Here is an 11,922-nt window from a genome sequence, read left to right on the forward strand (position 1 = left end):
TAAAACACTTGCTGTACATTAATTTTGACAACTACATGAATATACAGAACTGTGTTCAAGCAGAAATATGATGTTATAGCAATCAATGCGCCATGAGTGCAGATAGGTTTGTTTGCGCATCAATAATAAGGGACACATGCGCGCCTAGTCTATGACTCCTGTATGTCACTATAATAGTCTCTACTGGGCGGCGCTAGGGGCTAGCACCCCCATACATAAAAAAGATTAAATAAAATAAAAACATTTGACTCACATGGATAACTCGTGCAGTGCAATACGTGACGTGATTTGTGGTTATTCATAATGTCATAGCATTTTATTAAAAAAATGGATCGGTTCCTTGTGCCAAGCCTGCCCCCGACTAAAGATTTTTTTCCAGTCAACTAGTCACAAATTTATTTTAAGTTCTTTCCGCAGGAAAAAAATGCAAGGGATTGATCCATGTCATACAGTAAGCGTGATAATACTCCCAAACTCCTAAACACTTGAAATGAGCCTACATAGCGATTTTATTATTCATATAAAAAATAATCTATTCTGGACGGCGTTATAGAGGACTACAAGACTACAGAGGCACAATGTGTGAACCTACAATCCTTATCCTATATTATATATAATCATCCACGTGGACTTATGTATGACACTTACACCGTGTCTAGACCGGACGCGAGCAGAGAGACGCGTCGCGACAAAAGACAGCAGAACCTATTTATTATAATCAATACTGTCTACACTGAATGCGAAATTCCCAACAGCAAACGGATTCCCCGTTATTCCTGACGTAGTCCAAGCTCTTTGCAATGGGCGCTTTGTCGCTTCAAGCAGTCGCGTCCGTATAGTGTTGCGCTGCGCCGCATCCAGTGTAGGAAAAATCACTGATTATAATCAATGGGCTCTACTGTCTTTTTTTGCTTTCACTCGCGTCCTGTGTAAACACGGTGACATGCTAATCACTTTCACACCAAATATACTTCAAAACAAACACCAGAGACTGCTTAGACAAATGCTTCACATGCTGAGAATGCTAACCTAACATATAAGCATATAAACCATAAATGTTTAAGAATCACTTAGGCTACCTCTGTGCAATTCATGATCAGGTAGATCTTGAACCGCACGCTTACGCCAGAAAACTACTAATTGGCCAAAATGCTTCGTTTGACTTTTCGGAGATCATCTACTCTTCCCTGTGGATTACCTCTGACCTACTTTCTGTATGATCTGAATTTCTGCGTATTTAATTTTAGAATGTTGAATTTGATGTTCCGAATTTCCTCTTCATCTTGAAAACTTGAAGCTGTATTTTTTAAAACTGGACATTTGCTGTCTAAGATTTCAGAACAAAAAAATTGCTGTTTGAAAATACATGTCTATAAAACTCGGCCATAAAAACATTCAGTTGTGTTACATTTCAAATGTTTAATATTCAAAAAATAAAGTAAAAAATCAAATTCAGAACTATGTTAAATGACACATAATATTCAGTTTTATTAAATGACACTTCAAATTTACACAATACAAATTCAATTAGTTTTGTCATATTATAAACTCCATATTTGTGCGCAGCTTGTTACAGTACCCAGTTCTGATTGGCCAATCGCCGTTATTTAGTTCGTGAATTATCATACATAGAGAATTTTAACATTTCATTTGCATGATAAGTTTTACATAATACACATTATTAATCTAAAGGGGATGGTTAGGGGGGATGGTGGCTTTACAGAGGGGATGCTTTTTGTAATTTTTTTCAACCAGGGGGATGCCATCCCCCCGCAACCCCCCTAAATTCGAGCCCTGCATATACCTGATGCCATTGCGTGATTACATATCAAACTGGAGAATTAGTTATTTGAACCAAAAGTGAACTGTCTGAAAGAACCAGTTCGCAGAAAAGAATCAGCTTTCCCGTTTGCCTGAGGCTATGAATTAGCCTACAGTTAATAACATTGTAAATAATGATCAGCTTCTTGCACAGACCGATTGTTTCGCTTCATAAGACCTCTATATTTAGTCAGGAGCCACGGATATTAATTTTGCATTGCCTGATATTTTGTATGTGCCGGAAGCTGCTGATTGCATTTTATGAATCACCAAGGACCACGGTTTCAGTTTAAAAATCGGTTTAAAAATATTCTATACTGTTCTACTCAAGAAAAAGTCTATCTTAGATGGCCTGAGGGTGAGTAAATTAACAGCAAGTTTTCAATTTTGGGTGATCTATCCCTTTAAGACCTCACAGAATAATCCCTTCTCCTACCGTTAGCAATGTGACTGTTGCCTCCGTGCTGTATGACGTCACTAAGGCTGCGCTTGATCCGCTCATAGCAGGCGAAATAGAGTGCGTGTGCGGGACCGGCCCCCAGCACAGTGATATTGAGGCCCCTCAAGGGCCGAAGGAGGCCCTCTGTCCGCACAATCCTCTTCAGTGCACCGTACACACTGCGGTACTGAGCCATTGGGTCCGGCTGTAAACTCTGCATACGTGTCTGCGAACAGAAAGATAGCAGCATATAAGCCTATCAACCATAAAAAGAACAACACTTGATATGCAAAACTAAACTTACAGAAAAACATTTACAAACAAAGTTTAGGAACTAGACCAAATCATGAAAATCAGTTCTGCCATTGTGTAGGCAGTTTCGCCTCAAACAGTTTCTGATGTCATAGTGTTTTATTCAATTCCACCAAAAAAATATATAATTACAGAGACCCTAAAAATAGATATTTTCTGACAGAAACAAAAAGGATGGTTAAATTGTTAACACAAAAGGGAAGGAAATGCCATCAATATGTAGACATAGAGAGAAGCAGTCAATCTTTCTGCTTACCCAACATTTCGGCTCAATTATAAAAACATGTTTTGTTTAATGTGAATGATTTGGCAAGAATCCTCATAACATACACAGACTGAGGGGCACAGGAGCCAAACTATCAGAATAAAGCCTGATCCACAAACTGAAGCTTATTCTGCCCGAAAACCGCCCACTCAGACATGAAGAGACATCTGAGCAACAAAACCAACCAGTTTTTTGCTGCCAATACTTCTGGAGGAAGTATACTTTTATACTGGCTTCCCAGACTTTTTGACCACATATGAATATTACTAAATGTTTTAAAAATCATTCTGATTCAGACTAATTGTCTAATAGTTATTCTGAACATTTGGGAACAATTTCAAACGATTCACTGAAAAGAACTCATACAGTATAGCTTGTTAGAACATTTTTCTCTATACATCTGCAATATCTAACCATTACAGCATGTTAGAGTGTTTTATAACAGAAGGAGATCTAGACTGCAACATGCATATGATGTAAGATGATGGAGTGAAAGAATCATTGAAGTATGTCTATATAGTCCATGTAAAACAAGTTTAAACCAAACCAAAATACTTATTTTTCAATCATCTTTCTTTTCCATTCTTTGTCCCATTATCCTTCTAATTCTACCTCTTAAACCTAAACACTAGACAGGCTGGTGTGACCGGTTACAGCTTACTTTGAACAAGATACTATTACAGTGAATCACAAGGGTTTAATTAGCTCTTCTCTAACTAGAGAACTAAACAAACACCCAGATATGTTATTGCCCAAAACTTTCATTATAACATCCCTGTCATCAAACAGCAACAGCTTGAATATCCTGGAATAACAAGAGAGATCTCCCTGAAAACATTCATCAGGGTGGACTGAGTTAAACTGATTTAACTGTTCTGTAATCTCAACTCTTGCTTCATTATAACAACTAGGGCTGGGTAAACAATATCAATATCTCGATTATTAATCGATTCTCATTTTTACGGAACGATATTAATTCTTCCATCTCAAGAATCAATTAGTCTAACCTGTTTTCAGTTACTGGACGGAACATTGAAGGGCACTTCCCATCCAATATATCGCAATAAGCATTGTGCTTTGGTACTTTTAATATGAAAAAGTCTCAGATTTCAAATTCTGTCCATTGTTTTGCAGTATTTAAACAATAAATGCCGTTTTGGCACTGTTTAATGTGGAGTTACAGATCGCTGTAAGCGCCTCAGTTCAACAGACGCAGCAGCGCAATGCACACGTCAACTGATCATCTCCTCCACATTAATACCAGTTTCAGCACAAAATAAACATGACTAAACATCCGAAGGCAAGTTAAAAGAAAGAGTACAACTTTACAATCCGTATCCTGTCTCATGTAATCACTCAATCAGTGTTTCCTCCGCGCAAAGACATCATAACGGCTTGTAAACAATGTCACTTAACGTCACATTTACCTCAGAAAAAACATTTGGTGACCATAAACTAGGGCTGTGCAATTAATCGAAAAATAGTTTAGATCTCGATTTTGGCCTCCAAAGATTATGAAAATACAATAATCGAGATAAAACGCGTCAAAATGTAGCGCTTGGTGATTATTCATGTATACCTTCGTCGGTCATGTAATAAATGAACGTACTTTACGTAACGTAAACTGTAACGCTCTTAAGGGGTTTATCTTGCAATAATGACTGACGTATTGTACGTTTTCCACGTATTATTACACATGAACATGAAATATATGCAGACTGATATGAGAAACAAAACTAGCACAGATATGTAGGAAATAAGCTGAGCAAACAGCCATGGTAAGTTCGTTTGCTTTAGTTTAGCAGGAAGGTGGAAAGACTTGCCTTGTTGTAATCTAAATTTGCACCACTGACATTATATGAGCACTTAACAAACTGAACGGTTTACTATCAAGTAACTGTCACAGAGGAGAGGTGACAGTCACGACAGGAATTTGAGTGTGTGTTGTGCTCACGTGTGTGTGTGTGTGTAAATAACGGCCTGTTAATCAATTTCAAAACGTCCCGTCCCAAATGCAAAAGACACTCTTGCACATTCACACCCTTCTGGACGTGTGAGATTACGACCTCTGCCCTGGCCCACCCATCAGCCATGAGGAGTGACTCACACCAGCCCATCCGTTCCGGACCGATTACTGGTAATACTCTGTTACCGCCATCAGGCCCAATGTTTAAACCAGCTGTCAACTTTCACCTGCCACTGAAACTGCAGTTTATTTAGCCTACATACATATAACATTATTGGCTATTGGTTTAAATAATTGTTGTTTATGATAATGGTTTTAAAAAAATATTTTCAGCCTGCCAGTATGTCAGTGAATTTAAACTAATGCTTGCATTGAGAGTATAGGTGCGTGTGTGCGCGTGTATTTTGAAGGCCAAGTGCCACTAATGTTGTGTTTTAGTAATGTTAAATAAAGGAGTTAATATTTAAGTATTATTGTTATTTTTTTCCCGTGGTATCAAGTATCGTGTACTTTTAGTGTTATCAATACCGACTACTAGATTTTTGACATATAATTAATTTAAATATTTTAGCTCATTTAGTTATACACTACCAGTCAAAAGTTTGGAATAATTACGATTTGTAAATACTTTTGAAAGAACTCATGAAGAGAAACCGAAGTCATATCAAAACAGAAAACTGTTATTTTTAGACTTTAATATCTTGAGATACAAACTCGCAATCGCGAGAAAAAAAAAGTCAGAATTGGATGTTTATATCTCACAATTCTGCCTTTTTTTTCTCACAATTATGAGTTTATATCCCGCTTTTCTGACTTTTTTTATATTTCACAACATTACTGTTTTTACTGTATTTTTGATCTAATAAATGCAGCTTTGGTGAGTATTAGAGACTTTGTTCAAAATTATTCCAAACTTTTGACCGGCAGTTTATTTTAATTGGAAAAATAAAAATACATAGACATACACACATGTAAAACACTGTTTACTTTTTTTGTTAGCTACTTTAGTTACTTTTTATGGAATCCTGTTTCTGACACTGAATAAAAAAAAAAAAAAGTAAATGCTGACTTATCTCACAATTTCTGACTATCTTTTTCCTTGTAATTTCAAGTTTACATCTTGTAATTGACAGTTTTTCTCAGAATTGCATGATATAAACTTGAAATTGCAAGAAAAAAGTTAGAATCTTGATATAAACTCGCAACTGCAAAAAAAAGTCAGAATTGCAAGATGTGAATTCACAATTGCAAGAAAAAAAAGTGCAAGATACAAACTCGCAATTGGGAGAAAAAAGTCAGAATTGTGAGATATTATGAATTACCTTTTTCTTTATTTTCTTTTTTTATTCAGTGGCGTCAAACAAGCTTCCATAACTTTTAGTTTTATTATTAGAGTAAAGGGATACAAATGTCATAGGTATACCATAGTTAGACTATGGATACATATGCAAGAACTATGGAAAATATGCAGTTTTTTTTCAAAAGGGCAAGCACAAAGTATAATCAAGAGCTTTAAAGTCTAAGTTATATACCAAGCTAATAGTTTATGTACAATATGTTTGGTTCCACTGATATTTGAATGGAGAAATGTTTGCTCTTGATTTGCCTTAAAACATTCCAACAGGTGCCTATAAATTCTAAATAAAAATGTTAAATAGGGGTGCTCCGATCAGGATTTTTGAGGCCGATCACCGATCACAGAAAGCAGTATCTGCCGATACCGATCACCGATACCGATCTTTTTAAAGGGGTCATATGATGCGATTTAAATTTTTCCTTTCTCTTTGGAGTGTTACAAGCTCTTGGTGCATAAAGAAGATCTGTAAAGTTGCAAAGACTAAAGTCTCATATCCAAAGAGATATTCTTTATAAAAGTTAAGACTTGTCCACGCCCTCCTAAAACGCCTCGTTTAAACACGCCCCCACATGTCTACGTCACGATGTGCGAAGATTTGCATAACACCGCCCAAATGTTCACGCAAAGAAAGAAGGCGTAACTTTTATTCTCGATGTAGTTTTGTTGTTTCCGCCGCCATGTCGTAAAGACGCTGTCATGTGGTTGCCGCAAGCACGCCAGCCGCTCCTCCGTCGAATCCGCTGGCCGCGCCGTTCTCAAGTCCGCCGGCCGTTCCTTACTCTAGCCCCGCAGTGTGTGACGCTGTGTGACACATTTTATGGAGGACTGTTTCCTGAACCTGCAGTTCTGCATAGCCTACAATGGGTCTGTGCACAAAGGCTGTTCTATAAAGTGGGACAGTTCCAACTTTGCAAGGACAGTCTGGCGCTTCTGACTCACAGCCTGTAAGTACATTTTTTATATTAAAATAATTTGCCACTGATGATTCAAACGTGAGTTTTAAACAGTGTAGAGTAGCGCTTGTTTGTTTGTCATTTCTCCAATCACAGATGCAGACATGGTTTTATGTTAATACACAACATAATATTCTTTTTAGCAATGTCATATGCCTTATTTTTTATCATGTATAACTATTTATAGTGATACTCCAATCAGGATTTTTAGACATTTATTCAGGGCCTGAATTTAATTTTTGAAAATGGGGGGAATTCCCCTCTTAGGTGACCCTTGTGAGAGGAGAAGCAGCTTTCACACAGGAGTTCACTACTGATCTGTGGCTGTTTACCACAAACACAACATTTATCCATTATTTTGATTTCAAATCCAAACACTGTCACTAAAACAGCTTTTTCAGTATTGCAATTATTTTTTTACACCGTGCAGTAATACAATCTTTCACAGACATGTTTAAACACAATAAATATAAGCAACACATTATTCAATGCTTTTTACTTTTACATTTACTTCTAGATTTATATATTAAGTTGCTCAAGCAAGTGGCAAAACATTTAAACTACTTTTCTTACGTTATCACAAAAATACCATTGACAGAAATAGTCAGCTCTACTGCCTTTCCTTTTGCATTTAAATCTTTATTACAAGCAATCCTGAGGTTCATAAAGAACTTTCCTACCTTATCCTACCTCCACGAGTGCCATCTATTATTGCCTTGTTTATCTAAAAGTGCTCTTTCCCTTTAAACCCAGCCAAAAAGCCATATGTGTTGACTTTAATAATATGCATTTATGGTGTAATTACTATATTTTCGTGTCAATCCATGTTCATATTTACTGCAAACAATGCGCTGTTACTTTAATTCAGCAACCGTGCGCAGTGTGCACGCTTTATTAATGTTAACATGAGCGCGGAAAACATACACACCACATACGCACTGCAAACGGAGTAATGTGAACCTGGCGTTATGTGTGTGCGCTGCGAGTGTGCATCAGGAGAGCGCGCGGGTGCTGAATGGTTAAACATTGGCAAGAACTAAAAAGTAAAGCAATTTATAAACTTTAGTGAAGATGTGACACTGCCTCGATTGTGCAAGTGACAATTCCTGTGTCAACTGTGCAGCGTGCAGCTCGCTTATAGATAGATGCGATGTGGTGATTTGAAGCCATTTGCGTATTTTGAGAGAGAAAGAGAGAGAGCGCGCGGTGATTCACGCACGCTGTTTGTGAAATTACGTCTCACACAAGGTTTTCAAATTAATTTACAAGTTATTTAATGACGGCAATGTCATCAGCTTGAGATCGTTTTTTTGAGATCGGCCTTTTTAGGAGACTGCCGATCAAACATCCCAACATGATTATATGCCAATAGTGATCGGTAGCCGATCAATCGGAGCACCCCTAATGATAAATGTGGGATCAAATAGCAATATCACTGGTAACTGTATTTACTAAAGCAATTCATTCATAATAATATTATATCATTAATATTAATATATATATATAACTTTGTGGCTCCAGTTCCAATGCTATTAAACATTATTTTGGAGCCCTGACATACCTCGATGTAAACATTAACCATTTCAGTCTTCACTTTATGCAATGCACAAAGAGCACAAAGCTTGTGTTGTAAGATGGACAAAGAAGTAACTCATTTGCATTGTTGTAATGTGTTTATATTGGGTCAGTGTATGGATAGTAAAAGCACCGTCATTCATCCTGTTTCTCTATTCTGGTTCTTCTGCTATTGTTGCATCTCTCTGAATCACACCCTGTCTCTTACTGTACATGCATCACAATATTACCAAACACTGGCATAGAGAACCATGTGATCCATTCCAGTCACAAACTACAGACTACCAACACATTTAAGTGGGTGTTAGACCATATTAAATGTCATTTGCAATGCAATTATCTTCCATAATATGACATTTTAGAGTGAAACCAAATATACTTTGGGAAACAAAAGTTGGGCGTAACATGACATTGACTACATCGAGAAAAGTGAAATGTGATATATTTGCTAAAAAAGTAAATAGGGTCAATTTCATGTCACCTCTATATTTTATAATGGAAAATGAATGAATGGACAGCCACCTCATGTTAAACTGTGAAAAAGAAGCACCATGTGCACTATGGGTGGGAGAAAAATCGATTCACCTAACTATTGCGATTCTTTTTAAAACAATTTAAAAATTGATTGGTTTACCTCAGAATCTATTTAAATTTAATTCGTTTTCTTTTCCTAAGAGGTGGTGGGGAGAAGTTACTGCTTTTATTCCAACAGAGGGCGAAATGTATGTGTTCGACTTGAAGCAGCACCGCACAGACCTATCGGCGTATGACATCAAAGTACCGCGAGAGCGATTCGAAAGCATGCAGAGCCAATAGACATAACAAATACTATTTATTATGTCTATGGAGGAGCCATCTGCTCTCTGTAGCTCTCGCGGTGCTTTGATGACGTCACACAACGATCGTTCTGCGTGCACAGTGCCGCTGCATTATTTGATGATTATTAGATGACGTCGTATACGTTTCAAGCCGGCGTGAGAAAGCAAAACCATGACTGAGGCAGAGGATCAGACCTCTTCTAGAATTCTTTCTGCACCTTCATGTTTTAAATCCCAAGCGTGGAACACTTTGGATTTTACACACTGCCTGGAAAACATAACTAAAAATGGTATGCAAAGTAACATAGCACTTTATTTTATTTCAGAGAGTATTTTTTCTACTCATTTTGTTGAACATTTGACTATTATATGCATGTGCAAGTTCAGGGTTTTGGTACTTGAAGGTGTCATGGTTCAAGGTACTTTAAAATATACATTGTGTATGTGTATGCTCCTGAAATAAAAGTTAAGAACGATGTGATGCATTGTTTTGTTAATATGACTCATCATATACAGTCTTCTTTAACGGTATGATCAAGTATTTTCCATTGTCTAGTCTTTAATAAGCAAAGAAAAATCACAATAAATTGTAATATCGAATCGCAATAGTTATATAATCGCAATACTCAATTATCGCAATATATATTGAATCGGCACACAAGTATCGGGATAGTATTGATTCGGCAGATTAGCATATCACCCCAGCCCTAATGTGCACCTTTCTCATTGTCCATGAGCATGAATGATTGCAAATAGAGACAGAGTGTGTGTGTGAGTAAAGGTCATATATGGAAAAGCACACCAAGTGTCCTGAAATGCTCCTTAAAGGTGCTTCTAGGAAGTGACGAACCTCATATGGCTGGCAAGTCCCCCACTATTTCTCACACACTGGAAATTCCAGTTTCACTACAGCCTGAATCACTACTACAGACACACGTGCTCCAGTAACTGAATTGCAACATCACGTTTGGGTAGTTTTCAACAGGACATTTAATTACTAAATATAATACAATGACAAAGTTTAAAGCACACTTGTCTGCTTTAAAATGGACAAATGAAATTTAAGCAGTCCCTTGTTCCTGAAAACGTTTTTTGTTTTTTTTAAACCAGGCAAAAGCTTAGAATTGGTATTTAAAGCTAATCACTTTCTGGATGTTTGACAAATGATTTACTGGTCTGTCACACAAATCATTGAAAGTCTGACTTATCTTCGGTTAGAGGGATAATATAACCTACTTTTATAATTCAACATTAGTTCAACATTAATTTAATTTAATGTCCTTTGCTCTGCATTCAACTTATGTGTTGTATTTCTGATACATGATTTTATTGACTCAATAAACAGTTTATGACATCATTGGGGTCAGTAACGCATTAAAGTGTTCACAATAAAGAAAAGGAAGAATCTTTTTTTTTTTTTTTTGTTATATTTTGGGGGGTTTTATGCCTTATTAGACAGGACGGTAGAGAGCAGACTAGGGCTGTCAAAACAAATTTTAGAATTTCGAATATTCGTCAAATTTCAAATAAAAATCCACATTTTAATGCAAAAACGTTGCTATAGTAAACGATGCAAAACTGAAACCAAGCCGTTCACACAGAATGCATATTTCGCGCACTTTCTAGAGGGACATCTATCACCATTGCACTCGCGTGTCGCACAAAAGAGCCGGATGTTTAGAAAGCCATGTAAAATTTATGCAAGTTCAACGTTGAAAAGACATCTCTCGAGACTTTATGGCGGGGTTTTTCCCCATCCTACTGCATCTCATGTTTTTAAATGAAAAATGTACTCTGTGTGATTGGCTTTCGGCCCTTTGTATTAAACTATGCATTAAGGGTGCTCCGATTGATCGGCTACGATCACTATCGGCATATAATCATGTTGGGATGTTTGATCGGCGGTCTCTAAAAAGGCAGATCTCAAAAAAACGATCTCAAGCTGATGACGTTGCCGTGAGAGGTTTGGCACGACATGCAGCGGCACCGTCTCAGTCCGGCGCGGGTAAAATAACTATAATGCTGAAGGTGAGGTACTCCCCTTCATATTTCTTCATTAAATAACTTATAAAGTAATTTGAAAACCTTGTGTGAGACGTAGTTTCACAAACAGCGTGAGTGAATCACCGCGCACTCTCTCGCAATACGCAAATGGCTTCAAATCACCACATCGCATCTATCTATAAGCGAGCTGCACGCTGCACAGTTGACACAGGAATTGTCACTTGCACAATCGAGGCAGTGTCACATCGTCACTAAATTTTATAAATTGCATTTCTTTTTAATTCGCAGCGCACACACATAATGCCAAGTTCACACTCACTCCGTTTGCAGTGCGTATGCGGTGCGTATTTTTTCCGCGCTCATGTTAACGGATTAAAGTGTTCACACTGCACACAGTTGCGGTCCGGCAGTG

General features: G+C 37.3%; 1 protein-coding gene across 1 annotated transcript in view; it reads right to left on the minus strand.

The window, feature by feature from the left end:
• Positions 1–11,922, minus strand: part of LOC107710846 (mitoferrin-1) — a 23,156-nt gene that overhangs the window by 5,384 nt on the left and 5,850 nt on the right. Inside the window, exon 2 of the mRNA XM_016515700.1 lies at positions 2,258–2,486. Coding sequence (XP_016371186.1) covers positions 2,258–2,486 — 229 coding nt within the window. The remainder of the gene's footprint in view (positions 1–2,257; positions 2,487–11,922) is intronic.

This window comes from Sinocyclocheilus rhinocerous, unplaced genomic scaffold, assembly GCF_001515625.1.
Source record: "Sinocyclocheilus rhinocerous isolate Xijiao unplaced genomic scaffold, SAMN03320098_v1.1 scaffold1198, whole genome shotgun sequence".
Taxonomy (NCBI): domain Eukaryota; kingdom Metazoa; phylum Chordata; class Actinopteri; order Cypriniformes; family Cyprinidae; genus Sinocyclocheilus; species Sinocyclocheilus rhinocerous.